This window comes from Amblyomma americanum, chromosome 8, assembly GCF_052857255.1.
Source record: "Amblyomma americanum isolate KBUSLIRL-KWMA chromosome 8, ASM5285725v1, whole genome shotgun sequence".
NCBI lineage: Eukaryota > Metazoa > Arthropoda > Arachnida > Ixodida > Ixodidae > Amblyomma > Amblyomma americanum.
This window is the reverse complement of record NC_135504.1, coordinates 135,137,966-135,165,677: the sequence shown is the minus strand read 5'-3', so window position 1 is coordinate 135,165,677 and position 27,712 is coordinate 135,137,966. Positions and strand designations below refer to the sequence as shown.

Below are 27,712 nucleotides of genomic sequence, written 5' to 3'. Positions count from 1 at the left end.
TTATCTGCGACGGAACCTAACATCAGCACCACCTGAAATCAGACAACTAGCTTATCAGACATACGTACGCCCAAAGCTTGAATACGCCTCATCCATCTGGAACCCTTCACAAGCATACCTTACAAATGAATTAGAAGCCGTTCAAAATCGAGCTGCACGGTTCATCATGTCACAGTACTCGCGTGATAGTAGTGTCACTGCACTAAAACGAGCCCTTTCCCTCCCAAGTCTCCAATCACGTCGCATCGTATCACGCCTATGCCTCCTTCATTCCTTTTTCTACCGCCCTATCAACAGGCATCCTTTGCTGCAGCCGCCATCAAGAATATCCCCTCGCCTAAACCACACTCATCCCATAGCTCCCATTAAAGGCCGCACATCAGCTATGAATGTTTCATTCTTCCTAGATGCAATAGCCCGATGGAATGCCCTGCCTGATAATATTGCTTCTTGCACAGATCGAGCAATTTTCCGCACTGAATTAGCGAATCACCTGTGTCTTACGTGATGTATTCGGCTTCATCAAATAATCTGATCCTGTGTTACTATCTCCTTTAATGTTTTTAATTTTAATGATTTAATTTTAATGTTTTGCTTTGTTTCGTTTCATTGCTTTTTGTTTTGGTTTTTGTTGAGCTGGTACCATATGTTGTACACACTGTTCTTGCCCCCGCCTTATGTAATGCCCACGGGCCCTTAAGGCTTCAAGAAATGAAATGAAATGAAATTACCTTCCACCTGCCAAGGCGGCAGAGTGGGCGCGCTACCTATCCCGTGTGCGGTAAGCATGCACTCAGACAGATGCCAAGCCGCGTCTACTTGCCCCATTGACCACAGCTTTCGCTCTCTAACCACGTTCAGCGGTGGTTGGACCGCAGCTAATTTTTTTTAATATTAGACGTCCTTCTTGTCAGTGTGATAAAAGTGAAGTTATAACAATTATCAAAATCGAGCTTGCTCAGTGCATTATGCGGCATTTCTACAGGTGACAAAGCAGTAATTGTTTCACGTCTCCCCAGCGACAGCAAATGAAAGCGCGTAGGCGTCCTCCTGCGTCCGCAACTACACGCCCGGTCTGGCGTTAGAAAGCGCTTTTAGGTCACCTGCAGCTTGACTGGCTGAACGCTAAGAAGTGAGCGCCGTGCGATAGAGGATGCAAAGACGCGCTCCCGCGCGCACGCGTGATGCTCGTGTTTCAGCGGGCTGGCTTTACCAATTGTCTTGACACCTATAATGTGCCCCGTACCATCAAAAGCCCAACGCAGCGTGCGGATCATCAGGTATACATTGATCCGGAGTGGTTTACGTATATTCTCCTGTTGGCCAAAAAATTCTGACGGCACTTAGGTATGCTTACGCGGAGGAATCGCACGTGTTTTCAGGAAAAGAGACATTTTTAAAGAAAGAAATAGATGCAGCAGCTCTATTCATCTTGGTGGACACCTCAACCCCACGTTACACTTTTTTGTGACCCATTGGATTCGCCGTGGTGGCTCAGTGGCTAGAGCGCTTGGATACTGATCCGGAGTTCCAGGGTTTGAACCCTACCGCGGCGGCTAAGTTTTTATGGAGGGAAAACGCTCCGTGTGCTGTGCTATGTCAGTGCATGTTAAAACTCCCCAGGTGGTCGAAATTATTCCGGAGTCCTCCACTGCGGCACCTCTTCCTTCCTTTCTTCTTTCACTCCCTCCTTTATCCCTTCCCTTACGGCGCAGTTCAGGTGTCCAACGATATATGAGACAGATTCAAGAGTGAGGGTGAGTGAAAAAAAGTAAAAATCAGCGCAAAGACGAGGACACAAGGAAGACCCTTAAAAAACACGAGCGCTCGCTTGCAACTTTCAGAGGCGGGCGAATGGTGGTGGTGGTTTTTTATTAAAATAATAGTAAAAAGGAAGGAGAAGATTTTGTTAGCCCCGGCATCTGCCATCAATACTGAAGCACGTTAGCTGGGCAGCAGAAAGAAAGGATACCAGGCAGAATGGAGAAATGAAATGAAAGAGGTGAGGGGACAGGAAGAGATGATAGGGGGTGAAGTAATATATACAAACTATTTAAACAATAAGAAATGTGTCGATTCATGCGCACAGCCTGGACACATAGTTTGTATATATTACTTCTCCCCTATCCTCTCTTCCTGTCCCCTCACCTCTTTCATTTCATTTCTCTATTCTGCCTGCCATACTTTCTTTCCGCTGTCCATCTCAGGTGCTTCAGTATCGACGACAGATGCCGGGGCTAATAAAAATCTTTTCCTTCCTTTCTACTACTAATTTAATAAAAAAACCAATACCACCACCACCATTTGCCCACCTCTGAAAGTTGCAAGTGAGAGCTCGTGTGTTCCATGGGTCTCCCTTGTGTCCTCCTCTTTATGTGCGCTGTACATTTTCATCATGCACGCTAATGCGTAGGTGTGTCACTAGAAAGAAGGGAATCTTTAATAAACCTAGCAAGAGAGCTGACACAGTGCTTTCCCATTCAAAGAATGCATGCAGTTTTACGCGCCCTATGTAATTTGTGTATCATTGAGCAGCCCGTTTAACTGAGCGGCGGCCGCTCACTTGCGCACGGACAGCACGCTCGTTTCGCCCTTTCGAAGCACGATTCGGAGCGCTGCAATGAGGTAGCGCATGGACATGTCGCGCCAGGCAGTTTGATGCTGGCACGATGAAGGAAAAGATTGATTTACTGGCTGAAGTGCTAGAACGTCTGATGGCGGGGAGCCGAACGGCGTGTGACGCCGGCATGAGGAGCGAGCTCAATTCCACCGCACTTCGAGGTCATCATTTTCGACATCTGGTGCTGCTCCTGCTGCTTAAGGGCGCTTCTGCTACAGTAGCCTCCCCCCCCCCCCCCCCCCCCCCCTTGTAAAGGAGTCTGGTGACGCTGGGAGCAGGAACGATATTTTCCACTTCTGAGGAGTGGCAGGGAGAGATGGCGGTGGAGAGCAGCCGGCGGGCCGGTTCGGGCAAAAAAAGCGCAAATGAAGGTCCAGTAAGAGAGGCGTCCTCTGTGAAGGCTGGCTTCAAGCGGTCGATTGAAGTGGTGTCAGTTTTGCCCGTAAACATCGACGACGAAAAACATCGATGTTCTCTCGAGTACACGGAAGGGACCGTTGTAGGGGCACTGAAGCGGCTTGCGGACAGTCTCGGTGAACAAACACGTGAGTGCAAGTCGCGAGATCAGATGAAACATGTGAAGAGGGTAGAGACTGGCGTCGTAGATGTTGCGCTCTGATATGGCGGCAAAAATAGCGGAGCTGCGTCACGCAATCGGTAGGGTCGGGACTTGTCGACGAACCGGTAGATTAGAAAAATTCACCAGGAAGACGCACGGGTGAGCCGATGACAAGTTCTGCGGGAGTGCAACGAAGACCGTGTTTCAGTGTAGCGTGGAGGCTGAGCAGAACTAAAGGTAGGGGGGCAGTCCAGTGGGTGGTGTCGAGTTGGGCTTTGAGGGGTGGTTTTAGCAAACGATGGGAGCGTTCGATCATACCGTTGGTGATGGCATGATAAGCAGTAGTTATAATTCGGGAAGTTCTAAGTAATGTCATAAGGTTATTGAAAAGTGAAGATTCAAACTGGGCGCCACAGTCAGTGGTGATGATCGAGGGAACCCCGTACCGGGAGACCCAGTCGGCGAGGTAGCTTCTGACAATGGTGTCACCGGGGGCGTCAGGCCGAGGGAACGCTTCGGGCCAGCGAGTGAACCGATCGATGCAAGTAAGAAGGTATGATTGTCTAGCTGAAGGTGGTCAGGGACCAAAGATATCAGCCTGGATGTTGTCAAAATGGGCTGACGGCAGAGGGAACGAGCCGAAGGGAGAGGTCTTGAGTCACTGAGTTTAAGACTGCTGGAAAGTCAGGCAGGCACGGGCCCAGGCGCGCACGTCCTTGTTGATGCAGGGCCAGACATAACGTTTCGTGAGAAGATGCTGCGTGCGCGAATGCTGTTATGAAATAGGCCGTGGAGGGAGTCGAAGAAGAGACGACGAAAGGCATAGGTCACTAAATGGCGCGGAGTGCCGGCCGAAGTGCCGCAGATAATAGGGACGGGGCACGAACGAAGGCAGGTGAATGTCATAGATAACCAGCGAACGAGGGTTCTGGCAAAGATCCATAACCTCCGAGTAGTGTTGCTGCGCTTTTGCGAGGGCGGCAAAGTCGAGGTTCAACGGAAGAGCAGCCGAGGCTAGAGAAGCAGTAATACGTGAGAGTGCTTCCGCCGGGGCATTGTCAAAACCTTGCACATGTCTGATGTCGCTTGTGAATTCTGCAACGTATGAAAGGTGACGAATTTCACGGGGCGAGAATTTACCGCTCCTCGACTTGATGGGAAAAAAATAAGTGGTTTGTGGTCGGTAACGATGTGGAATTACTGACCCCCGAGGAGTTGCTTAAAATTCCGCACGGACATGTGCATGGCAAAGAGTTAACAGCCGAAAGTACTGTAGCGACTTTTGGCAGCGAAAAACTTGCGGGAGAAAAAAGAGGGCTCCAAGAATCGTTCATGTGCAGGTGGAGCACGGCTGCAACGCCCGAGCAGAAGACGTCGGTCATAAGGCGTAGGGGTGCATCAGGGCGCGGATGGGCAAAGAGAGCGAAGTCGGATAGTTTCGCTTTGGCGGCCTGGAAAGAATCCACAGCAGCTGATGACTATGTCAGTTGTGCGAAGTTTGTATTCTTGCTTTGAAGCATGTCCGTCTGTGGTTTGAGACTGCAGCACACTGAGGGATGAAAAGGCGATAAAATTTATAAGGCCGAGAAATTCACGGAGCTTGCGGATTACGGCTGGCAGAGGAAAGTCTTCAATGACCTGGACTTTTGATGGGAGAGGCCGTATGCCAGAGCCGTTCACACGGTGGCCAAGGAAGGACTGCGCAACGGCGCTCGAACGCCCGCCCCCACCATGGCCAACGCCGAGGATAACACCTCCGCCATGCACGGTGACGGACAGTCCAGTGCTGTCCTTGCGCTGTCCCTTCGCCTTCCCCTGTTCTCGCTGGCTGACCCTCAACTGTGGCTCGCTCAAGTCAACAGCCAGTTCATTATTGGCCGCATGACCACCCAGGCGCAGAAGTTGCATCACATCCGTGTCATCAGTTTATCGCGCAAATCATTATGCGGTCAGCACGATGAAGGAAATGATTGATTTACTCGGTGAAGTGCTAGAACATCTGATGGCGTGGAGCCGAACGGCGCGTGACACCGAAACAAGGAAAAATCTCAATTCCACCGAACTTCGGCATCATCATCTTCGACGGCTGGCGCTGCCCATGCTGCGTAAGGGCGCTGCTGCTGCTACAAACTCAGTCACGTGTTTTTTAATTTTCATTTTTTTCACATTTTGCGGGTTTACTTTAAACGCTGGAAAAAAGGACTACGCATGGAGTACTTTGCCCCAAAGAAGAAGATCGGTTGTTTCAAGTCAAGCTTGAAGTCAAGATTCCTGATCATCCTGTTGTTGATTGTGTCCGACCTGGCAGACATTTTGGTTCCTAGGCTGTTGAGTTCAACCCTCACTTCCCCGACAGTGATGGGACTGTCCAATTCCGGCTTTACCGAGCCCGCGTACTCAAGGACTTCAGAACAGCTGTGGTCGCGATCCCTAACCTCGGCGAGAAGTTCCTTTGTCGAAACTTCATATTTATACAGCAACTTTTGAAGCCCCTGTCTAGCCTCCCATTTTGATTTCTCTGGAGCTAATAAATGTTGGAGCAGTTTCCACGTTCCGGCGCTGCCAATATTCCCATCCATTTGTTACACAAATATTGCCCCAATTTTGCTTGGTGAGTTCCAATGAATGCTCTTCAATGTGTTTGTTGAATGCTGCAAGTTGGTTTCTGAGATTCTTGTCCCCTTTTCTCTGGCTGATCTTTTGTAGCGGCGCTGGCATCGCCAGCGGCGCTGACGAAGTTGCTGTTCGGAGCGCGGCCTCGCTCGCGCAACAGACAACACATTCGGAACCCGGCTTGGCCAGCAACATCGACAGACAAATCCACCTGCTCACCGGCCGTGGCTACCGGGACCTCTAATGAATGCAGATCACCTTCCTCATCTGGTGACTCCGGACGACAGCTTCGACGCACGCAACACGCTCCCACCGGCTGTGCGCTCCCCCCACCCGTACTGTCCCTCCACTTCGCCTTGCCACTGCACGCCCGCTGTTCGCACCCGGCTTTCGGCAGGTTTTTCTCTCCGCCATGTGCGCGCCTACCATCGCATCCGGTGAGTTCTTTCAGCAGTATCAGCGCTCCTTCATTCCTCGGCTGCCCATTCTACACGCCTTTTATGGCAGGGACCCCGTTTTGTGGCTGGCGCTTCTCGACTCACTCTTTCACATCCACCATGTGTCCAGCCAGCTGCAGCGCTATCAGCACGCGGGCCACAAACTCCAACCAAGTCTCCTGGCCAAGTTGCGGTTACCGCCTCCTGCCCAGACATTTACGCTGTCTTCAAGAAGGGCCTGAAGGCGTACTTTGGCTTGGAGCTCCCGCCACCTTCCTGCACTGCTGTTCCCGACTCAGAAGCTGCGGCGTCATTTGACGCACCACCCCTGGCTAGATTCCCTCCCCAAGCTGCTTCGGATTTTCCTCTGCAAGCTACAAGTACAAGCAAGAGCCGCTCCCCACACCAGTCTGTCCACTATCGCCGCTACAGAATGTGCAGTAGCTTTACCGGTAGCATCGGTAGCATTACCCGACACCAAAAAGAATTGTTGTCCGATAATGTAGCATTTTTTCCGCTCTTCTTGACTGCAGTAACCTCCGGTATATTGCCATTGGCGAGAATGCACTGCATAACCGCACGTTTATGTGAGAAGCCTCTACAGTTCCACTGCCAATTTTTGTTATTACAGTGACGCTCAGATCGATTCTGTTTGAGTACTTGAGCCTCTTGGCAGAGCCGTTGCAACTTCCTTTTCCTATAGTCAACCTTCATTTGCTCGACAGCAGTGCCGATCTGTTTCAGCTGCTCAAGTACCGTTTGAAGCATTCCATGCAAAGGCTTTGTTTCAACTTCAAGAGCTACAATTCTCACTCCGTGACGATCCACGATCTCTGTTTTCTTAGCTCTCTTCCTCTTTAAGGGTGGAGGATTAGATGTCCGGGATGTTTCCGGTTCTGGTTGAGGTATTTTGCTAGCTGTTTCTTAATTTCATCAAGTTGTTTTCGTAATTCTCCAATTTGCTCTTGTAAAATCTAGTTTTCCTCTTGAAGAGCATTAATAATTTATGCATTAGCATTCTGGGAGACCTTATTTACCCAATCCATCTTTGGTCCAGTAGACTTTGTCTTCGTCTTCGTGCCGCCACTACGCTCCTGTGGTTCCTTCGGTGTAGGTTTCTCTTTTCCCAGCGATGGAAGTCGAGGGAAATATCCAGAGCGCCGTCTCGACTTGCTGAGATGTCCCGATTCTCTCCTCGAATGGTCTCTAAACTAGCTGTTCCACCTGCGCCGTTGCTTTTCTGCGTCAGCCATGCGCCTCTGTTCATTCTATCTCGCTTTGTATTCAATCTTCATTTTCTTCTGTCGCTTCTTGTCTATATAAGGTGTTCAGAAGAGTGCCCTGCACCTCTTATCTCCGGCGATGTGATCCTTGCCATACAGTTGGCACCTCGGCAGTGTCGGCACACACTCGTGGGCCTTCGTCGGGGAGGTTGCCCCACACCCTCTGCACTCCGCATGCGGACTGTCGCACACGTCGCCACACCTCAACGCACATGTAGCATACTTCATATCTCTTCTTGTATAGAAAGCACTTCATTGGCACCCCGAAACAGATAATCTATTTCGGCACATAGGCGTGACCAATAGTGATGATCACTGAGTTAGTTTCGCCCATCCTGCGCGCCAAGAATGGGAGGATTCTGCTGGGGTGAGAAAGCCAATTGCATTTCTTTCTCACACAGCATCAGACGGAAACCGCGTACCAATTCTTTGCCACAGCTTTCAGGTGCCGCCATGTAAGTCGACACCTCGTACTTCTCGTCGAGCTTTATTCACTTCAGTCCCAACACTTTTTTTCATTGTCCTCTTCGGGCGTGCTGTATACCAGTGTTGCCTGCTTGTCGTTCACGAAGATCCTGTTCTCTTGACCTTTCCGCCACAGAATGCCAGCCGCCATCCTTAGTACCCCGCCAATCACTGGCACCGAGAGCTTTTTTAGTGTCAGTCCTTCTTTGAGCCTAATAATAATCTGGTGACCGGCGTTCGCAGGACGCGGCAGGTGTGACGCCAACGAAAGCTCTGCGAGCTCTCTTCCCGCCGCTTTATTGGAGCGTCTCCCGTAGCGCCCTACTTGTGTCCACTGTATCCGACCGGCGTCTCTGCCGGTTTTGCCTATTCCAGCGCTGAACGTCGCTTTTTTATCGGCGACATCTGTCCGTTCTCGTTGTTTGCGGTCCTGAAGCTCCGCGATATGTTCCGATACTTTTGTCACCAAGTCCAAACTTTGAAGTTATGTCGGATCGACACCCGTACCCTCAACGCTCATTTCCATCGTCATGGTGACGCCAATGTCTCTAGGACCTAACGTCGGGGGCGCTCGGCCACCGCTCAGGCCACCTCGGCATTAGGCCTACCGTTTGGCTGATTGAGGATTTCGGCGCAGTAGAATACACAAGACGCAATGAAATCCGACAAGCTTGCGGTCTTGGTAATAGTATTCACAGGATCCTTACCACGTCCGCGGCACACGCACAACACCTTCTCAGCAGTCCGTTGTCGTTTCCTCCTTTAAAAGATGGTCATTCCACGGAGCCGACGTGCCACACGTCACGCCTTCGGTGGTCCCTTTGAAAGCTCCTTGAGTCCAAAGGGCTCTGGTGAAATGGGAAGAGACGGGGTCTCGTTATGCGGTGTCCTGGAATAGGGACGCCGACCATGTGGCAGAGACACTCCAACGAGATCTTCAGAAGCCTCTAGATCCGCTCTCTGTCATCCCCTCACCTGTTACCCCACTTTTGTGGCACGTCCCCTGCGAGCTCCCTATGCGGCGACCCTCACGCCGCACTCTCCCGCATGTTTTTCGGCTGCCCTGCTGACCCTCCCCTTCAAGGACAGCACACCATGTCGAGCTGGGAAGACTGGGAGGTCCTCCTCACGTCTGCTGACCCGACATCGCAGCTTGCTGAGGTGGCTCGGGCTGCCGACGTCATGTCCCGTCATGACCTACATGACGCAGTGCGGAAGCGCGCAGTGGCCCACTGACCCACCAAGGTCTAACACAATAATAATTGGTTTTGGGGAAAAGGAAACAGTGCAGTATCTGTCTCATATATCGTTGGACACCTGAAACGCGCCCTAATTGAATGAATAAAGGAGGGATTGAAAGAATGAAAAAAAAGGTGACGTAGTGGGGGCTCAGGAATAATTTCTACCACGTAGGGATTTTTGCCGTGCACTGTAATCGTACAGCACACGGAACCCGACCGCGGCGGCTGCGTTTTTATGGAGGCAAAACGCTAAGGCGCACGTGTGCTGTGCGATGTCAGCGCACGTTAAAGATCCCCAGGTGGTCGAAATTATTCCAGAGCCCTTCACTACGGCACCTCTCCCTTTCAGGTTTTACTCGCTCCTTTGTCCCTTACCTTATGGCGCGGTACAGGTATCCAACGATGAATGAGACAGATACTGCGCCATTTCCTTTCCCCAAAAGCCAATTATTACAGCACACGTGCGAATTAGCGTTCTGCCTCCATAAAAACGCAGCCGCCGCTGTCGGATTCCACCCGGGAACTCAGGATCAGTACCTTAGCGCGCTAACCACTGAGTCATCGCAGTTTGTTCGTCTAAAACTCACTTGCAGAAATAAAGCCAGTCTGTCTGTCTGTCTGTCTGTCTGTCTGTCTGTCTGTCTGTCTGTCTGTCTGTCTGTCTGTCTGTCTGTCTGTCTGTCTGTCTGTCTGTCTGTCTGTCTGTCTGTCTGTCTGTCTGTCTGTCTGTCTGTCTGTCTGTCTGTCTGTCTGTCTGTCTGTCTGTCTGTCTGTCTGTCTGTCTGTCTGTCTGTCTGTCTGTCTGTCTGTCTGTCTGTCTGTCTGTCTGTCTGTCTGTCTGTCTGTCTGTCTGTCTGTCTGTCTGTCTGTCTGTCTGTCTGTCTGTGGCTTCCGAACTCCCTTCCACCAAATAAAAGTTTTCACCACCACCACAGACCCACCGCGGTGACTAAGTGGTTAGCGCGCTCGGCTACTGATCTGAAGTTCCCGGGTTCTTATCCCGATCGCGGTGGCAACGTTTTTATAGAGGCAAAACTCCAAGGCGCCCGTGTCTAGTGCGATGTCAGTGCACACTAAAGATTATAATGATAATAATTCCTTTCCGGCGAAAAAATATGGTGCAATATCTGTCTCATATATCGTTGGACACCTGAACACCTGAAAATTTCTCTCCATCACTACCGCCACGTATCTCAAAGAACGATTGAGGCGTCCACTGACCCAGGAAGCAAGTTATGCGTTCCTCTTTTCCTCAAAATCACTAGAGTCTAAAACGTTGTCAACGCTAGGCCTATGAAAAAACTGAAAGCCAACACTTTTGCCTGCTGTCCTTTATTTCCGCTGCCCCAGCTCAGGTGCTTCAGTATCGATGGCAGATGCCGGGGCTAGCAAAAATCTTTTCCTTCCTTTTTGCTATTATTTTTAATAAAACCACTACCACCAACACTTTTCGCTTTTTATATCCCGGATTATCTGAGCTAATCCACAGCCTCAGGATGACTACGCAATTCCTAGTTAACAAACAGCTGCCACGCTTTTAGTGCTGTGTCATGAGTGGAGATGCATTAAGCATCGATTTTATTTTGCAGCTAGCTTAGCACGCTTTTCTAGTTGAATCGCTGCAGAATTGCGTGCTGGCCACGAAGACATTTTGCGGTGAAGTGCTGAGATTTCGGCTCCATCCGCAGTCCAATCCAGGACGGTCTTAAATGTCGCTGTTCAATATTCAGCCCTTCTACGCATTTTGATAGTTACCGCGAGTGTTGTAATTAACGGGTCGTTATAACATCCGCGTACAAACAGAACGGTTAGCGCATAATTTATCATGAAATTTTATTAACGCAATTGATAATTTCAAATCACGAACTCTCTCCCGTACAACTGATTGCTTCGAGGTGGCATTGCTTTATTACACGGTGCCTTCAGCCTCCCTCGAACGCGCCGTCGTCCGCGTTCTTGATGTGTGCATTCTCCTCTCCGAGATTGGTAGATTTAAAGCGAAAATGTCCGCTTCTCGCAAGCAAAGCTGATGGTCAAATGACGCTTCACTTTGACCCCTAACTGGAGGCTCTCCTTAGGTATGGCTTTGACGTCATACCGCGGTACTTAACGCTCGCTCCTAGGCCAGCGCTCGCCGCCTAGACACCGCAGCCGTGGAGCCAGAACCGGTCACCGGCGCGAGTTCTTCCGCAGAGCATTGGACGCGCAGGGCTGCTTCTAGCGATCCCTATGAGAGAGAGCGTCAAGAAGCTGCGTTCGCTAGAGATAACTCACGAAAGCGGGCTCGTGGAGCTAGTGAAACCGCCGAACAACTCAAGGCACGACTGGAGAAGCAACAACACAGCAACAAGGTTATCTCAAGTGGAAAAGGGCAGCGGATGCTGCCAACGTCTTTGCGCCGACATCGGTTGCCTTGCGGTATTTATAACCTTACTCAGCCGGTTGAGCCACAGCAAATTTTTTTAATTCGGCGACTTTTACTGTGCGAGTTCTACCTTGAACGATTAATAACTGGACGCCCCACTCCAGTTGTAACCAACCCAGTGCTGTGCGCGTGTGTGATTTAATACCTCTAAAATGAACTAATCACGCGCACAACCTGGACACATTTCTTATTGTGTAAATAGTTTGTACATATTACTTCTCCCCCTATCCTCTCTTCCTGTCCCCTCACCTCTTTAATTTCATTTCTCCATTCTGCCTGCTGTCCTTTATTTCCGCTGCCCCAGCTCAGGTGCTTCAGAATCGATGGCAGATGCCGGGGCTAGCAAAAATCTTTTCCTTCCTTTTTACTATTATTTTTAATAAAACCACTACCACCACCACCACTTTTACTGTGGTTATTTAGGAACGCTGTTTTCGTTTATTTTTTCGCCGAAGGATACTTTCCTTTAGTGAATTACTTCTTTCCCGGCGATATAATGTATTCGTATGTGGTGAAGAGTCACTGCTTTGATCCGAGCAGTCCATTGAAGGGTAACAAACACAAAAATGACCGCACATACAATTTTGTGCATGAAAGAAAGTCTGGTGCGAATAAAGCAAAGCAGACGTTGCATCATACTGAAGATAGTTAATTTTTATGCCGCAAGGGCATCTGCGCCCAAATAGTGGCATTACATGAGATATTTTTCGTTTCCTCAAGATCGGATCAAAGGCCTATTTCCCAGGCATTTCACCCTAATGAAGCCGAGAACCACGCCAAGGGAAGCTTGTACCGATTGTGTCACCGGTGCGTACCCGTCGGAACTGGGGATCGAACCCCGCACCTCCCACATGCGACGCGGATGCTAAACCACTATCCTGCCGCTGCGTTTTTTCTGTCTTTATTGCCGGTTAACAGTGCTTGACATGATGGGGTTTCACGTGATGTCTACATGATGGAACCGCAATACAAAAATGCGAGTGCAATTTTGTCCTAAAAACTCAGCTGTATTGTGGTCATTGGGTTGTTGCACTGGGCTGAACAAGGCGGGGGCGGGGCATCACGCGGTCTCTGTGGTGACGAATTTAGCCGATGAAACTGCCGCTGACTCCCGAAGGTAGCCGCAACATTACACTTTTCTGACGCTTATGCATGGTTTAGCATCAATCTCCTAACACGCAGTGAATTGCCTTAAATGGGGAGACGACCGCGAACGAACAGCGTTACGTAGCAGGCGACATCTGGCGAGAATGTGGAGCCCAGCGGCCGTTCGCCACACACGTGACCACCGCTGTGCTACTTAATCCCACCATTGTTTCATCACCTCTCTGGATAAGGTACTGTGACAACTTTCTACTTTTGCTGAGGGCAATTCCTACCCAATACACAGCTAGTTGTGACGAGCTTGTCATGGATACAAACCTTTCCAAGGGTACGTGCTTGGTCTTCTTGGTTCCTGACCTTAGCGCGTCCTTATTAATTAATACCAAGTTTTGAAGGTTTAATTCTGTGTACTTTCACTGTTAAGCATTCTTAGGATTAGACCGAATAGATCGTTTACCGCACTGCTGTATTTTTATGATTTTGTTTGTTTGCATCAATTGTGCTGCATTTCATTTGTTGTGAATATATTTTTCGCTGTCTTCCGGCAAGTATTCTTATGAATGTGTTTTCACGCTCCCCTCACAGCTTTAATGCCAAACAGGCGCTCTGGGTAATGTGATAAATAAAGAAATAAGTGTCCAACCCCTTACTTATTGCGAAGGTTCCCAGCCTTCAGTAGAAATAGTCTCTATCGACAGCGAGTGGCCGTGTTGACGTGAACACCTCGCACTAAGAACAAGATAGGCAGGACAGGACGCAAAAGGTAACCAGTGCCGACACTACAGATACGATTAACGAGATAGAACATAGCTCTTTATTCAACCAAAAGGAAATGAGGAAAGATGCCTTTGAAAGGCCATATATGAAGACACGCAGTTTGTGTGCCCGATTTACTGATAAGAATTGCTTATATTACAGAAAACAAAACAAATTTCTTGTTTGATGAGATGCCCAGTAGGCCTCTTTTATGGTTCCATTTCAAGTCTGTTGTTTCAAAGAGATAATATAGAGCTGTATATCAACATCACGTCCATGAAAACAAAGCTACAGGTAGCCAATGCGTTTAATTTTTTGTAGCAGTTTGTACGAAATACGTTTGCACTAGTTCTAAGGGCAAACGTTTGGTTTATAGAGGTTTGACGTCCCAAGGAGACTCTGTCTATGAGGGATGCCGTATTGAAGGGCTCCGGAAATTTCGACCAACCGGGATTCTTTAACATGCACTGACATCGCACAGTACACGGGCCTCTAGAATTTCGCCTCCATCGAAATTCGACGACCGCTGCCGGGATCAAAACCGCGTCTTTCGGGCCAGCAGCCGAGCGCCATAACCACTCAGCCACCACGGCGGCTTCTAGGGGCAAACGTTCCGAAATGTCAGCACTTTTGAAACACGTTCTTTTCTCATTTCGCTCTCTAGTAAGTTTACAATTTTGCTATTTGCGGTCGTTGCCAAATTACTTCCAATTTTTTCAAATCCGGATAGCCATTGGACAACCTTGGCCCTTAAACATGAGTTTTACAGAGCACTTAAGCACAGTTAGTAAGGGGGCTGCGTCAACTCACAGAATCCTGGAGGAAGTGGCAGCGCCCTCTTGGACACTATGTTCGGCAGCACGGATAGGGCCTCGTCGCCGTCCGTGATGCCCCACGTGACCGGGCCCCTGATGAAGTCCTCGGCGGTCAGAGTCAGGAAGCTCAGCTTGGGAAAGAAAGGACGCATCACCACTTTCAGCTGCAGCAGGGAATCCGTGCCCCGGCTCCTGACGCACTGCTCCTAGTCCCAGCACACGGCGAGTCCCGTCACCATCTCCGGGGCGTACCTGATATGCACACAGGACACAATAGAGAAAGAATGAGTGTTTGTGTAGCGATAGGTACATTACGGTAGTATTTCGAGCCTTCAGCGTGGCATCGCCGCTACCTTGTGGCTGCGCCGCCACGCCGTCGCTTCACTGTCAAGTTGTCACGTGGTTTGTCACGTGGTGTGGAGCAGCTGCCGATGGCGAGGTGCCGTCGTTGACCGCGTGGTTCGTCACGTGGTTGGTCACGTGACGAGCCTAGTGATGCGGAGCAGCTGTTGGTGCCGGTGGCGCGGCGCGCCGGCGAAAACGAGCTTCCACAGCTGCGCGCATGCGCCGTGTGAAGTGGACGAAGATGGAGGTGGAACGCCCAGAGTAATGGAGCGGCGAAATATTGACTTTGTAAATCAACTGAGCAAGTTCCACCCGGCCAGCTGTAGCTATCTCGTCACTCCAGGTATAACCAAAAGTACACCACCACAATGTTTTTCAAAGGAGGGCGAGGAAAGCGGTGATGCTCGCAAAACGCATGGTGCCGACGAGGAGACTGCGCTACAAAAATGTTGGCAGTTTTCAAGTAAAATGATCTAGAGCCCTTCAGCTTTCGACGCCAAGAATACAAAACCATACCAGAGCCACCCATCTGGACCCGCCGCAGTGGCTCAGTGGTTAGGGTGCTCGTCTACTGAGCCGGATTACCCGTGTTTAGAACCCGACCGCGCCGGCCTCGTTTCGATGGATGCGAAACCCAAAAGACACCAGGGTGCTGCACGATGTCAGGGCACGTTAAAGATCTCCAGGTGGTCGGAATTATTTCGGAGACCGGATCCAAGACGACACCACTTACTTCCTTTCTTCTTTCACTCCCTCCTTTATCTCCTCCCTAATGTGCGCTTTTGGTGTCAGCAGTGATGTGGGAGACAGTTACTGCGTCATTTCCATTCCTCGAAAACATTTTTTATTTTTCATCCATCTGTGCACTGAGATTTAGTTCTAATTATTTAGGGTTTTTTCGCTCCAATTCTCACAAAAATCATTCGAACAACATGACGAGTGAAGTTCATTCTACCCCGGCAAAACTAGCGTCAAACGAGCCGGAAAACGAAGCGGAACACCTGGACTACGAATTCGACTCCGAATTCGTCCAGGTAGGCCGATTTTCTCTAAATTTACGGCCGTTTTTCGACCGACCACGTCGGCGCCGTCGTTAAGCCTAACGGCGTCGCCAACGCCTGGCCTGGTGGAATTGGCCCTCCGAGGACAAGATGGCGACTTCCGCGCAAGAAGTGCGCGGCTACGACCCTGAGGCGATGTTGTGGACCTCGGTGCCCACCATCGGAGATTCAAATTCGACGGTTACTCCCGAAATTCGGAGTCAAGCTTTGCTTCAAGCGGCTGCACGCCGCTCCCAAGACAAAGCCCAGATGGCGGCGTTCGGCGCCGCCCCGGCCGCCGGTTCGTCGGTCGGAAACATGAACGCTCCCGCGACGCGCGCTACGGGAAGCAAGGACAAGGCGTTCTCGAAGTGGAAGCCGCGTCCAATGCCCAAACCGACACCTGAAGACTACGTCATAAAGCCCAGAGAAAGCGTTTCTCTTCACGAGGCGTTCACAGAAACCGGCTACGGCACTGCCATTTCAGCGTACTTCGGGTTGAAACGGGCCCGCGCCATCTCCGTTCTAGCCTCACGAAGCAAAACCTCATCATTGTGCATACCCCGGACATCGAGGCGGTTGACCAGCTTATCGGGGACTTCGCAGTAAATTCCGACAATGGGTCGATTCCGCTTCGGGGTTACCTAAGACAAGACGGCGGCAACATGTGCCACGGCGTGATCGTGGTCCGTAACTCGGACACCACGCAAACTCTTAAAGACAGAGTGTGCTGGCGCGCCGGCACCATCCTGGAAATCCGGAAGTTCGGGACATCCAACAAAGCACGCATCACTTTCGCGGGTAAGGAGAAGCCCCGTTACGTACATTATGACAACATGGTCGTCTCTGTATTCCGGCACCATTTCTAGGCTCTCGCTGCCAATTGTGAACTGTTGTTCCCTTGCTAGGCTGTTGAACATTACCTTGGTTTTCTTCATGTTAATTTTTAGACCCATCGATCTGCTCTGCCTGTCTAACTCGTTGATCATGATTTGCAGTTCACCTCCTGAGTGACTCAGCAAGGCAATGTCATCAGCAAATCTCAGATTATTTAGGTATTCTCCATTTATTCTTATTCCCAACTCTTCCCAATTCAGGCCTCGAAATACCTCCTGCAAACATGCGGTGAACAGCATTGGCGAGATCGTGTCTCCTTGCCTGACGCCCTTCCTTATTGGAATTTTATTGCTGACTTTATGGAGGACTATAGTAGCTGTGCAGTTGCTATATATATCTTCCAGTATTTTGACATAAGGCTCTTCTACCCCCTGATTACGCAATGCCTGTATGACTGCTGAGGTTTCCACTGAGTCGAATGCTTTGTCGTAATCAATGAAAGCTATATATAGAGGTTGGTTATATTCTGCGCATTTCTCTATCAGCTGATTGATAGTGTGAATATGATCTATTGTAGAATATCCTTTACGAAAGCCTGCCTGATCATTTGGTTGATTAAAGTCTAACGTTGCCCTGACTCTATTAGCGATCACCTTAGTAAATACTTTGTAGGCAACGGATAGTAAGCTGATCGGCCTGTAATTTTTCAAGTCCTTGGCGTCTCCCTTCTTATGAATTAAGATAATGTTTGCATTCTTCCAAGCTTCTGGTACAGTCGAGGTCATAAGGCATTGCGTATACAGGGTGGCTAGTTTCTCTAGCACGATGTCCCCTCCATCCTTCAACAGATCTGCTGTTACCTGATCCTCCCCAGCTGCTTTTCCCCTTTTCATTGCTTCTAAGGCTTTCTTTACTTCATCTTTCGTAACTGGCGGGATGACGTATTGCTGTGCACTGCTGTCTTTCTCATTAGCGCTCTGATTACATTGGCTACTGTACAGGTCTGTGTAGAACTCTTCGGCTACGTTAACTATCTTATCCATATTGCTAATGACATTGCCCTGCTTGTCTCTTAATGCATACATCTGGTTTTTACCTATGCCTAGTTTCCTCTTCACTGTTTTTAGGCTACCTCCGTTCTTTATAGCATGCTCAATTCTCTCCATATTAAACTTCCTTATGTCGGCTACCTTGCGCTTATTTATTAACTTTGATGCGAAGGCAAGATAACCGCTGGTCTTTAAGGGTAACGGAGTGGGTTCCAAGAGAAAGTAAGCGTAGCAGGGGGCGGCAGAAGGTTAGATGGGCGGATGAGATTAAGAAGTTTGCAGGCAAAGGGTGGATGCAGCTGGCAAAGGATAGGGTTAATTGGAGAGACATGGGAGAGGCCTTTGCCCGGCAGTGGGTGTAGTAAGGCTGATGATGATGATGATGATGGTCGTCTCTGTGAGAAACTACTACAAAACTATCCCGGCGTGCGGCCAGTGTGGGGTCGTCGGGCATCGCACTGATGCGTGTCCAAACCTGCGATCGAACACCTGTGGACTCTGCGGATTCCAAGCTCCGCTAGTGGAGGGGGTGCGGGCTCCTCACAACTGTGTTCCCCGGTGTTCTCTGTGCGGTGGCTCCCATGCCACCAACTCTCGTGACTGTGCAGCAAAATTCCGCACACCCAAGACGAAAAAGAAAAAAAACGGCGTCCAAGAAGAAAAGCCGCTATCTTGGGCCTCCCGGCGATCAGCATGGCCAGGAAATCTCCAACACCGAGAACCCACCTACCGGAGGTGCTGCCAAACAACCATCCAATGTGTCGCCACCACATGGCGGACTGGCGAAACAGTCGACAGAAACACGCGGTGATACCAGGGCCTGGGTCAACGCAGTCAAAAATGGCCACCAGGTGAGCGGTTCGGGTGGGGCTGCTTCTCTCTCCCCCTTTCCACTCCCTTTCCAAGGGCGCATAGCACCGAGCAAGATCAAACAGCAGCACTCAGGGCCGAAAATGAGATGCTGCTAAAGGAAATTAACGAATTGGAATCTAAAATCAACCAGTCTTCTTCTCCCCCCTCGCCTCCTGCGGCTGAGGTAATGGAGAGTGAGCTCGTGGTACCGAAGGCGGTAACAAGTTTGGAGGCCGCATTCGAGGCCCGCCTCGGGGCCACAGATGCCCGATTCGCCGCTATAGAAAATCAAATTTCAATGATGGTAAACGCCATCTCCAAATTGCAAGAGACAATCCACGCGATGATTGCCCAACAAATTGCGAATTCCTTGCGCTCCTCGCGCAGGCCCGGCGGTTCCTTACCCGGCCGCCCTCACAAAACTTCTAGACGCACCCCCGAGGTAGCCGACGACGACAACTGCTCACTCTCTGGTATGGAGGATACCCCCCTTCCTGCGAGTGTTGGCTCCGGAGCAGTGTCAGTGCAACCCCTCCTCAATCTAAATGACCATGGCGAGCAGCCCTAAGATCAGGCGCTCCCCAAGACCCAATTCGGCCACCCCCGCCCAAATTGTCCAGTGGAACTGTCGGGGCTTCCGTTCTCGCGCAAAGAGGGCGGATCTCCGACTTTACCTTTCAACTTTCTATTCTCTTCCCGCGGTGGTTGCCCTCCAGGAGCCAGGGAGTGGCGTCACCCTCACAAATTACATCCCCTTTCAGCAGGACCCCTCTTCCTGCGCCTGCGGGCATAAAAATTATACGGCTAATCTAGTTGACTTGGAACTTTGCGCAGAATATTCCCATGCGATGGTGACACTTCTTCCGCTCAAGAAACAAGATGCACCAGTCCACGTACTCAACATATACTGTTCCCCCAAGCTCAAAAATGTAACGTTCGCAGCACTCTTTAGCCGCGCTGTAAAGGCTGCGGGCAGGGACCCCCTGGTGATTGTGGGCGATTTCAACACCCACAGTACATTATGGGGATACGTGCGTGAAGAGAAGCGGGGACGCAAGCTAGCGGAACTCGCGTCCACGCTGGGCCTGACTCTTCACACTGACCCTGCATATCTAACGCGGCTGGGTAATTCCGTGACCCGGGATACATGTCCGGATCTCACCTTTACCAAAAACATTGTACACGCAGAATGGATCAATACCGAGGAAACCCTCGGTAGTGACCACTGCCTTATCAATACCACTGTGACATTCCTTGTGTGCTACGAGGTACATTGTTCGACGGCGCGGCGTAGACGGAAACCCAGGTATTTCTTTGTGTGTGCTACGAGGATCCACGTTCGACGGCGCGGCGTAGACGAAGGGACCCGCCGCCGTGACAGCGGCATCATCAATTACCCAGCCATGCTCTTTGAGCGACGACCAGAACAACCGGACCCGCCGCCGCCGCCGCGGGGAAACAGGCTTTATCCTCCCCAATTTCCGGGCACATTCCAGGACAAGGGAGCTGTCAGCGGGCCAGAGCGCGCCGTACCACAGCCGACGCTATGCGCTACCGCGAAGACAACATTCTTTCCCTCCTTCCCCTTTCGACGTGGGCTATCGCCGGGAAGGCACCCACAGCTTCCCGCCGTGCCTCGTGAACAAAAGCGCATTCCCAGAAGGGCCGTGACGGACACCTGTCATGGCGGACAGGCAGTACTCGCAAGAATGTGGAAAGACAGGCGCTAGTGAATTAGCTCTGAAGAGAGAGCCTGTGTATACTCTCACTTGAGAGAGAGTGGTGGCGTTTTTGTTGTTTATTTAGTTTGTATTGTTAACAGACTCTGGGTTCGAGGCTACGCCCAACCCAAGGGGTGGTCCCCATCTCGCATGTTATTTTGGATTGGAGAATTGATGCTTTGGGCGGGCCACTGGAAATGACCGCCCTTAGTCCTCTGTTAATCAAGTGCTTAAAAGCACATGTAAACGGATGCAGTCCAGTCTGAGCTGGGGCTCCATGCTTAGCATGTAATGTGATGCTACTTAGGCACTAACCTGCCCGGTCGATGAGTAAAGTAGTGCAAAGTTTGTTCTTTTGTAAATTCAGTTCTGCTTTTTTCCAGTTTAACTCTCTGTATATGTATGTTGTAAAATTATGCTCTGCTGTCATCATCTACAAGCTCGCCTCCTGTTCATCTTCCAAGCCGAACGACACTAGAGGAAGGGTTTGTGAACCATCCTCGAAGAAACGGACGACTATTGAAATTCTACTGCATACACGCTCAGGACGACATCGTTCGCCAAGAGGGCCTTCAGCGCCGAAGCCCGACGGCGTGCAGCTTCTGCCAGCAACCGCTCGAGCCCAACTCCGGAGCCACTCCATCGCCCCCATGAAGTCGTCGGCACGTAAGCTCGGACGCCCCAGCCTCTGATGTATAATCTTAATCATGTGTAATTATTGAATATACCTGTTTGTTTAAACTGAGCCATACGGTGTCTCCTTGCCTCTCCGTCCCGTGTGGACCTGCGCATTATGGGGGTCATCACACTGGTGTCAGAAGTGGGGTCTCAAAAGCAAATGTCCTCTGAATGCTGTGACATTCATGACTTCAAAATTGTAATCAAAAGGGAATCACGGGACTGATTGTGGGACTTTTACCCCCATTTGAGAGGCTTGAGGCACTGGAGGGCTTGAAAAAAAAAATGACTGTATCTGAGGGAGCTCCCACTCCACAGCCGTCGCTCGGAGCAAGCATGCTGGCATTAGGAAGCGTCATTCCGACGTTTACGGGAGATAAGACAGGGGTTCCAATCTGCGATTTCTTTTCCATGCTAGAAGAGACTGGGAAAATGGGGGGATGGTCCGATGCTCAAATGCTGGGAATGGCGAGGTGTAAGATGGCAGGAGCTGCTCATGATTTTGCATGGCGAGACGAAAAAGTAAAATCCACAAAATCATTTGCGGAATTTAAGAAGCTCGCGTTTGAGCATTTCGACACTGAACCACGTCACGTGCGGGTACAGAGGTTCCGTGACGCCGGACAGATGGTACGGTGTTGTCTGCTTCTTAGCGATCTTAAGCAGCTCGCAAACTCTCCTCATTAGCTGCGACACGAAGTTCGTTCCCCGATCTGTCATGAGTTGCCTCGGGGGTCCATGTCGGAGCACGATCTGTTCGACAAATGCTCTTGCAACCGTGTCTGCCTTCTGATCTGGGAGTGCTACCGCTTCCGCGTATTTTGAAAGGTGGTCGACAAATACTAAAATGTACTTGTTTCTGGAAGTGGTCGTGGGCAATGGGCCCATTATGTCCATACCTGTCCGCTCGAAGGGAGCCGAAACCTCAGGGAACGGCTGAATTGGAGCTGGTCTTCGTCCCTTGGGTGTTTTTTTTTCGAGACAGGAATGACACTTCGCACAGTAGTCTCTAACATCCCGTCGCATGCCACTCCAAAAGTACAAACGCTCCACACGCCTGCGTGTCTTCGCTACGCCAAAATGACCGGCGCATGGCGCATCGTGAAACGCGCGAAGAACCCTTTCTGTCCACGACCGAGGTATGACGACTCTCTCCCAAGCGGTTTTCTCTGGTCTCCCTTTCCTGGTTGGCCTCGTGCGCCGACACAGGGTGCCGTCTTTGCCAATGAAATAACCTAGCTGTTCGGGGTGAGACGGTGCGCCCTCTAGGCTTTCGATTATTCGCTTCAGGTCAGGATCTTTGCACTGCTCTGTGCGTAATTCGGCGGGGTCGACTACGGGGACAAACTCATCTATAGCTGCCACGGCAGCTGTGCGGCTGAGTGCATCAGCATTCAGATGTGTCTTTCCTGACTTGTGCTCAACTTCAAAGCAGTATTCCTGCAGGTGTAGATTCCATCTAGCGAGTCGCGAGCTAGGGTCCCTGACACTCATCACCCATTTCAGAGGATGGCAGTCTGTGACTAGCTTGAATTTGCGGCCGTAAAGGTAGCATCTGAAGTGCTTTACTGCCCAGACAACGGCGAGGCACTCCCTTTCCGTAGCTCCGTACTTTTGCTCTGTGGGGCTCAGCTGTCGGCTAGCAAAAGCAACGGGATGTTCTTTGCCCTCGATAACCTGAGATAGCACGGCACCCACTGCGAACTTTGACGCATCTGTGGCCATAACGAAGGGCAAATTAAAATCCGGGTGGCGCAACAGCGGTGCACTCATTAGCTTCCTTTTCAGGGCCCCAAAAGCATTCTCCGCGTTTTCGTCCCAGCGAAAGGCGACATTTTTGGCTGTTAAGGCGGTGAGCGGCTTAGCGAGCTTGGCGAACTCCTCTATGTGCCTTCGGTAGTAACCGATCAGGCCGAGAAACTGCCGGACCTGGCGGACGCTAGTCGGGGATGGAACATCCGAGACACACCTTAGTTTCTCAGGGTCCGGTCGCGCGCCGTCAGCTGAAATAACGTGCCCGAGGTATTTCACCTCGTTTTTGAGGAATTGGCACTTAGAGGGCTTCAGCTTGAGACCCGCTCCTCTTAGTCGCACCAAAACCTGCTCAATATCGCGCAAATGGTTCTCAAAACTGTCACTGTATATGATAATGTCATCCATATACACGAAGCACAGCCTCCCCAGAAGACCTGCCAGGATAACATCAGCGGTTCTCTGCCAGACAGCAGGGCTGTTGGCCAGACCCATCGGCATTCTTTTCCATTCATAGTGCCCTGAGGGCGTGTTGAATGCCGTTTTCTCGGCATCTGCCGGATCCATTGCTATCTGCCAGAATCCCGCCGCCATGTCCACTACCGTGAAGTACCTGGCAGAGCCCAGCTGAGAAAGCGTCTCCTGTATATTGGGGATGGGGTATGGATCGATGCGAGTTACGGCATTTAGTTTGCGGTAGTCCACTACCAATCGATACGAGCCATCTGGCTTTTCCACCAATAGTGCTGGTGCTCCCCAGGGTGACTTTGAGTGTTCGACAATGCCGCGGTCAATCAGGTCCTGCACCTGCCGCTCCATCTCCTCACGTTGGGAGTAAGGAATCCTGTACGCACGCTGGTAAACGGGCGATGAAGTGCCGGTTTCTATCCTGTGCTTTATAACGCCACAGCAGCCCAAATCCAGGTTGGACGCGGCGAATACCTCCGAGTAGTCGTTCAGCAAACCAGCCAGAGCCTCCCTCTCCCTGAATTTTACGTGAGAAAGATCGAACGACACCTTTGGAGCAGCCGAAGGACTAGCATGCTCTACAGTTGCGAGTACCGTATCGGTGGGCTCACGTTGCTCTATCGCAGAGGTGAAGAAAGCCAATGTTTTGTTCTTGGGAAGGCTCAGTGGCTGCTGGCTACAGTTAACCACCCGTAGGGGCAAGCGAAGCATACGATTTCCTCAAAAGCTACAGGCGCGGTATGCGAGATTTTGAGGAAATCGTATGCTTCGCTTGCCAGGGTCGCGGACACATCGCTAGGTTCTGCCAAAACGTGCGCCGTGGGGAGCCACAAAGAGAAGCAGGCGAGACACGCCCTAAGCAAGCCTACAGCGGGGCTCCAGATACCGAGACAAAAAACTAGTTAGTCCTCCCCAGCCTGAGGAGCGTGGGGAGGGAGCAGTAGATGATGAGGTGGTGGTAGTTTGTGTGGCCGACGAGGCATGCCCTGTTGTGCGTTGCAAGTTAAATGGTTGTTGCATGGAATTGTTGATAGATACGGGGTCAAAGGTGACATTGCTTAAGAAGAGCAGTTTTAACACGCTTCGAAGGAAGGGGGACCGCGAGGTGTTGGAAGCGTCTGGTGGCATGGCAACCAAATTTGTAGGCATAACGGGGGATCCTCTTGGCATAAGTGGACTCTACCGGTTACACTTCTCTCTCGGCGGAATTGCATTGGAGCACCCCTGCTACGTATGCCCGGACACGGTGTCTCTGCCAAACGGAGTGTCAGGTATATTAGGGCAGGATTTTTTGAGAAAAGGGAAGGTAGTAGTCTCATTCTTTGATGAAGAGGTTAATGCGGGCGGCTCAAAAGTTCCGTTTTTGAACAGGAGAGGGGCTGAGATTCGCATTACCGATATTGACACCCGTCAAACAGTGGGATCATTGGAGAAGGTATATTCGCGGGTTGCCGTCCGGCTGGGCGAGGAGGCGGTCGTCCTTCCTTGGTCGGAGCACATTTTGTACGCGTTTGTGCCTTCAGATGTAGAGAGCGGCGCCGTGGGAGTGCTTGAGCCGGTCGACTCTCTCAGCAATGGCCTGAAGGCAGCCGCGTGCCTCGTGACAGTTAATGACGCCCACAGAGTGCCCCTACGGGTGGTTAACTGTAGCCAGCAGCCACTGAGCCTTCCCAAGAACAAAACATTGGCTTTCTTCACCTCTGCGATAGAGCAACGTGAGCCCACCGATACGGTACTCGCAACTGTAGAGCATGCTAGTCCTTCGGCTGCTCCAAAGGTGTCGTTCGATCTTTCTCACGTAAAATCCAGGGAGAGGGAGGCTCTGGCTGGTTTGCTGAACGACTACTCGGAGGTATTCGCCGCGTCCAACCTGGATTTGGGCTGCTGTGGCGTTATAAAGCACAGGATAGAAACCGGCACTTCATCGCCCGTTTACCAGCGTGCGTACAGGATTCCTTACTCCCAACGTGAGGAGATGGAGCGGCAGGTGCAGGACCTGATTGATCGCGGCATTGTCTAACACTCAAAGTCACCCTGGGGAGCACCAGCACTATTGGTGGAAAAGCCAGATGGCTCGTATCGATTGGTAGTGGACTACCGCAAACTAAATGCCGTAACTCGCATCGATCCATACCCCATCACCAATATACAGGAGACGCTTTCTCAGCTGGGCTCTGCCAGGTACTTCACGGTAGTGGACATGGCGGCGGGATTCTGGCAGATAGCAATGGATCCGGCAGATGCCGAGAAAACGGCATTCAACACGCCCTCAGGGCACTATGAATGGAAAAGAATGCCGATGGGTCTGGCCAACAGCCCTGCTGTCTGGCAGAGAACCGCTGATGTTATCCTGGCAGGTCTTCTGGGGAGGCTGTGCTTCGTGTATATGGATGACATTATCATATACAGTGACAGTTTTGAGAACCATTTGCGCGATATTGAGCAGGTTTTGGTGCGACTAAGAGGAGCGGGTCTCAAGCTGAAGCCCTCTAAGTGCCAATTCCTCAAAAACGAGGTGAAATACCTCGGGCACGTTGTTTCAGCTGACGGCGTGCGACCGGACCCTGAGAAACTAAGGTGTGTCTCGGATGTTCCATCCCCGACTAGCGTCCGCCAGGTCCGGCAGTTTCTCGGCCTGATCGGTTACTACCGAAGGCACATAGAGGAGTTCGCCAAGCTCGCTAAGCCGCTCACCGCCTTAACAGCCAAAAATGTCGCCTTTCGCTGGGACGAAAACGCGGAGAATGCTTTTGGGGCCCTGAAAAGGAAGCTAATGAGTGCACCGCTGTTGCGCCACCCGGATTTTAATTTGCCCTTCGTTATGGCCACAGATGCGTCAAAGTTCGCAGTGGGTGCCGTGCTATCTCAGGTTATCGAGGGCAAAGAACATCCCGTTGCTTTTGCTAGCCGACAGCTGAGCCCCACAGAGCAAAAGTACGGAGCTACGGAAAGGGAGTGCCTCGCCGTTGTCTGGGCAGTAAAGCACTTCAGATGCTACCTTTACGGCCGCAAATTCAAGCTAGTCATAGACTGCCATCCTCTGAAATGGGTGATGAGTGTCAGGGACCCTAGCTCGCGACTCGCTAGATGGAATCTACACCTGCAGGAATACTGCTTTGAAGTTGAGCACAAGTCAGGAAAGACACATCTGAATGCTGATGCACTCAGCCGCACAGCTGCCGTGGCAGCTATAGATGAGTTTGTCCCAGTAGTCGACCCCGCCGAATTACGCACAGAGCAGTGCAAAGATCCTGACCTGAAGCGAATAGTCGAAAGCCTAGAGGGCGCACCGTCTCACCCCGAACAGCTAGGTTATTTCATTGGCAAAGACGGCACCCTGTGTCGGCGCACGAGGCCAACCAGGAAAGGGAGACCAGAGAAAACCGCTTGGGAGAGAGTCGTCATACCTCGGTCGCGGACAGAAAGGGTTCTTCGCGCGTTTCACGATGCGCCATGCGCCGGTCATTTTGGCGTAGCGAAGACACGCAGGCGTGTGGAGCGTTTGTACTTTTGGAGTGGCATGCGACGGGATGTTAGAGACTACTGTGCGAAGTGTCATTCCTGTCTCGAAAGAAAAACACCCAAGGGACGAAGACCAGCTCCAATTCAGCCGTTCCCTGAGGTTTCGGCTCCCTTCGAGCGGACAGGTATGGACATAATGGGCCCATTGCCCACGACCACTTCCGGAAACAAGTACATTTTAGTATTTGTCGACCACCTTTCAAAATACGCGGAAGCGGTAGCACTCCCAGATCAGAAGGCAGACACGGTTGCAAGAGCATTTGTCGAACAGATCGTGCTCCGACATGGACCCCCGAGGCAACTCTTGACAGATCGGGGAACGAACTTCGTGTCGCAGCTAATGAGGAGAGTTTGCGAGCTGCTTAAGATCGCTAAGAAGCAGACAACACCGTACCATCCGGCTTGCAACGGCGCGGTGGAGCGACTGAACCAAACCGTGGCCGGGTTCCTGTCGCATTTTGTTTCGCGCGACCAGCGGGACTGGGACTTGTGGCTCCCGTATGCAATGTTTGCCTACAATTCCGCAGCACACGAGAGCACGGGCGAATCGCCATTCTTTCTTCTCTACGGCCGAGACCCGGACCAGCCTAGTGAAGTGCCAGAGGGCCCCCGTCGTGTCCCATACGCTTCACTGGACGACTATAAGGTTGAGCTAGAATCGCGCTTGCAAGTGGCGAGGGACATCGCAAAGGAGTCCTTAAAGAAAGCGGCGAAGCGCAGGAAGGAGGTGCACGATCGCAGTGCTAGAGACGCGCCGTTTGATGTGGGGGACAGCGTGTACATTGAAAACTGCCAAAGGCAGATTGGGCTAGCTCGTAAGTTCCAGACGAAGTGGAGAGGACCGTGCGAGGTTGTCGAGAAGCTTTCTCCGGTAAACTTCAGAGTCCGAGACGTGAACCGGCGTTTGATAAGGATACACGCAAATCGCCTCAAGTCGGCACCGGTTCAGTATTCACGAAATGAGGAAAGGGAAAGCGCGGATTTTGATGGGGACAGAAGTGAAGCGGAGCACGCAGATAGTTCGCAAGAAACGCCCTCTTCTGCATTTGTTCGGCAGGCGCCCGAGGTGACGGCCGGAATGCCACCGGATTTACTTCATGCATTGCTAGAAGAAGAAGCGCGCGAGGTTG

The 27,712-nt window shown here is 51.2% G+C and overlaps 1 protein-coding gene across 1 annotated transcript in view; it reads right to left on the bottom strand.

Annotated features, from left to right (window-relative positions):
* Positions 1-27,712, bottom strand: part of LOC144100702 (uncharacterized) — a 103,018-nt gene that overhangs the window by 31,598 nt on the left and 43,708 nt on the right. The window contains exon 2 of the mRNA XM_077633549.1: positions 14,314-14,570. Coding sequence (XP_077489675.1) covers positions 14,314-14,570 — 257 coding nt within the window. The remainder of the gene's footprint in view (positions 1-14,313; positions 14,571-27,712) is intronic.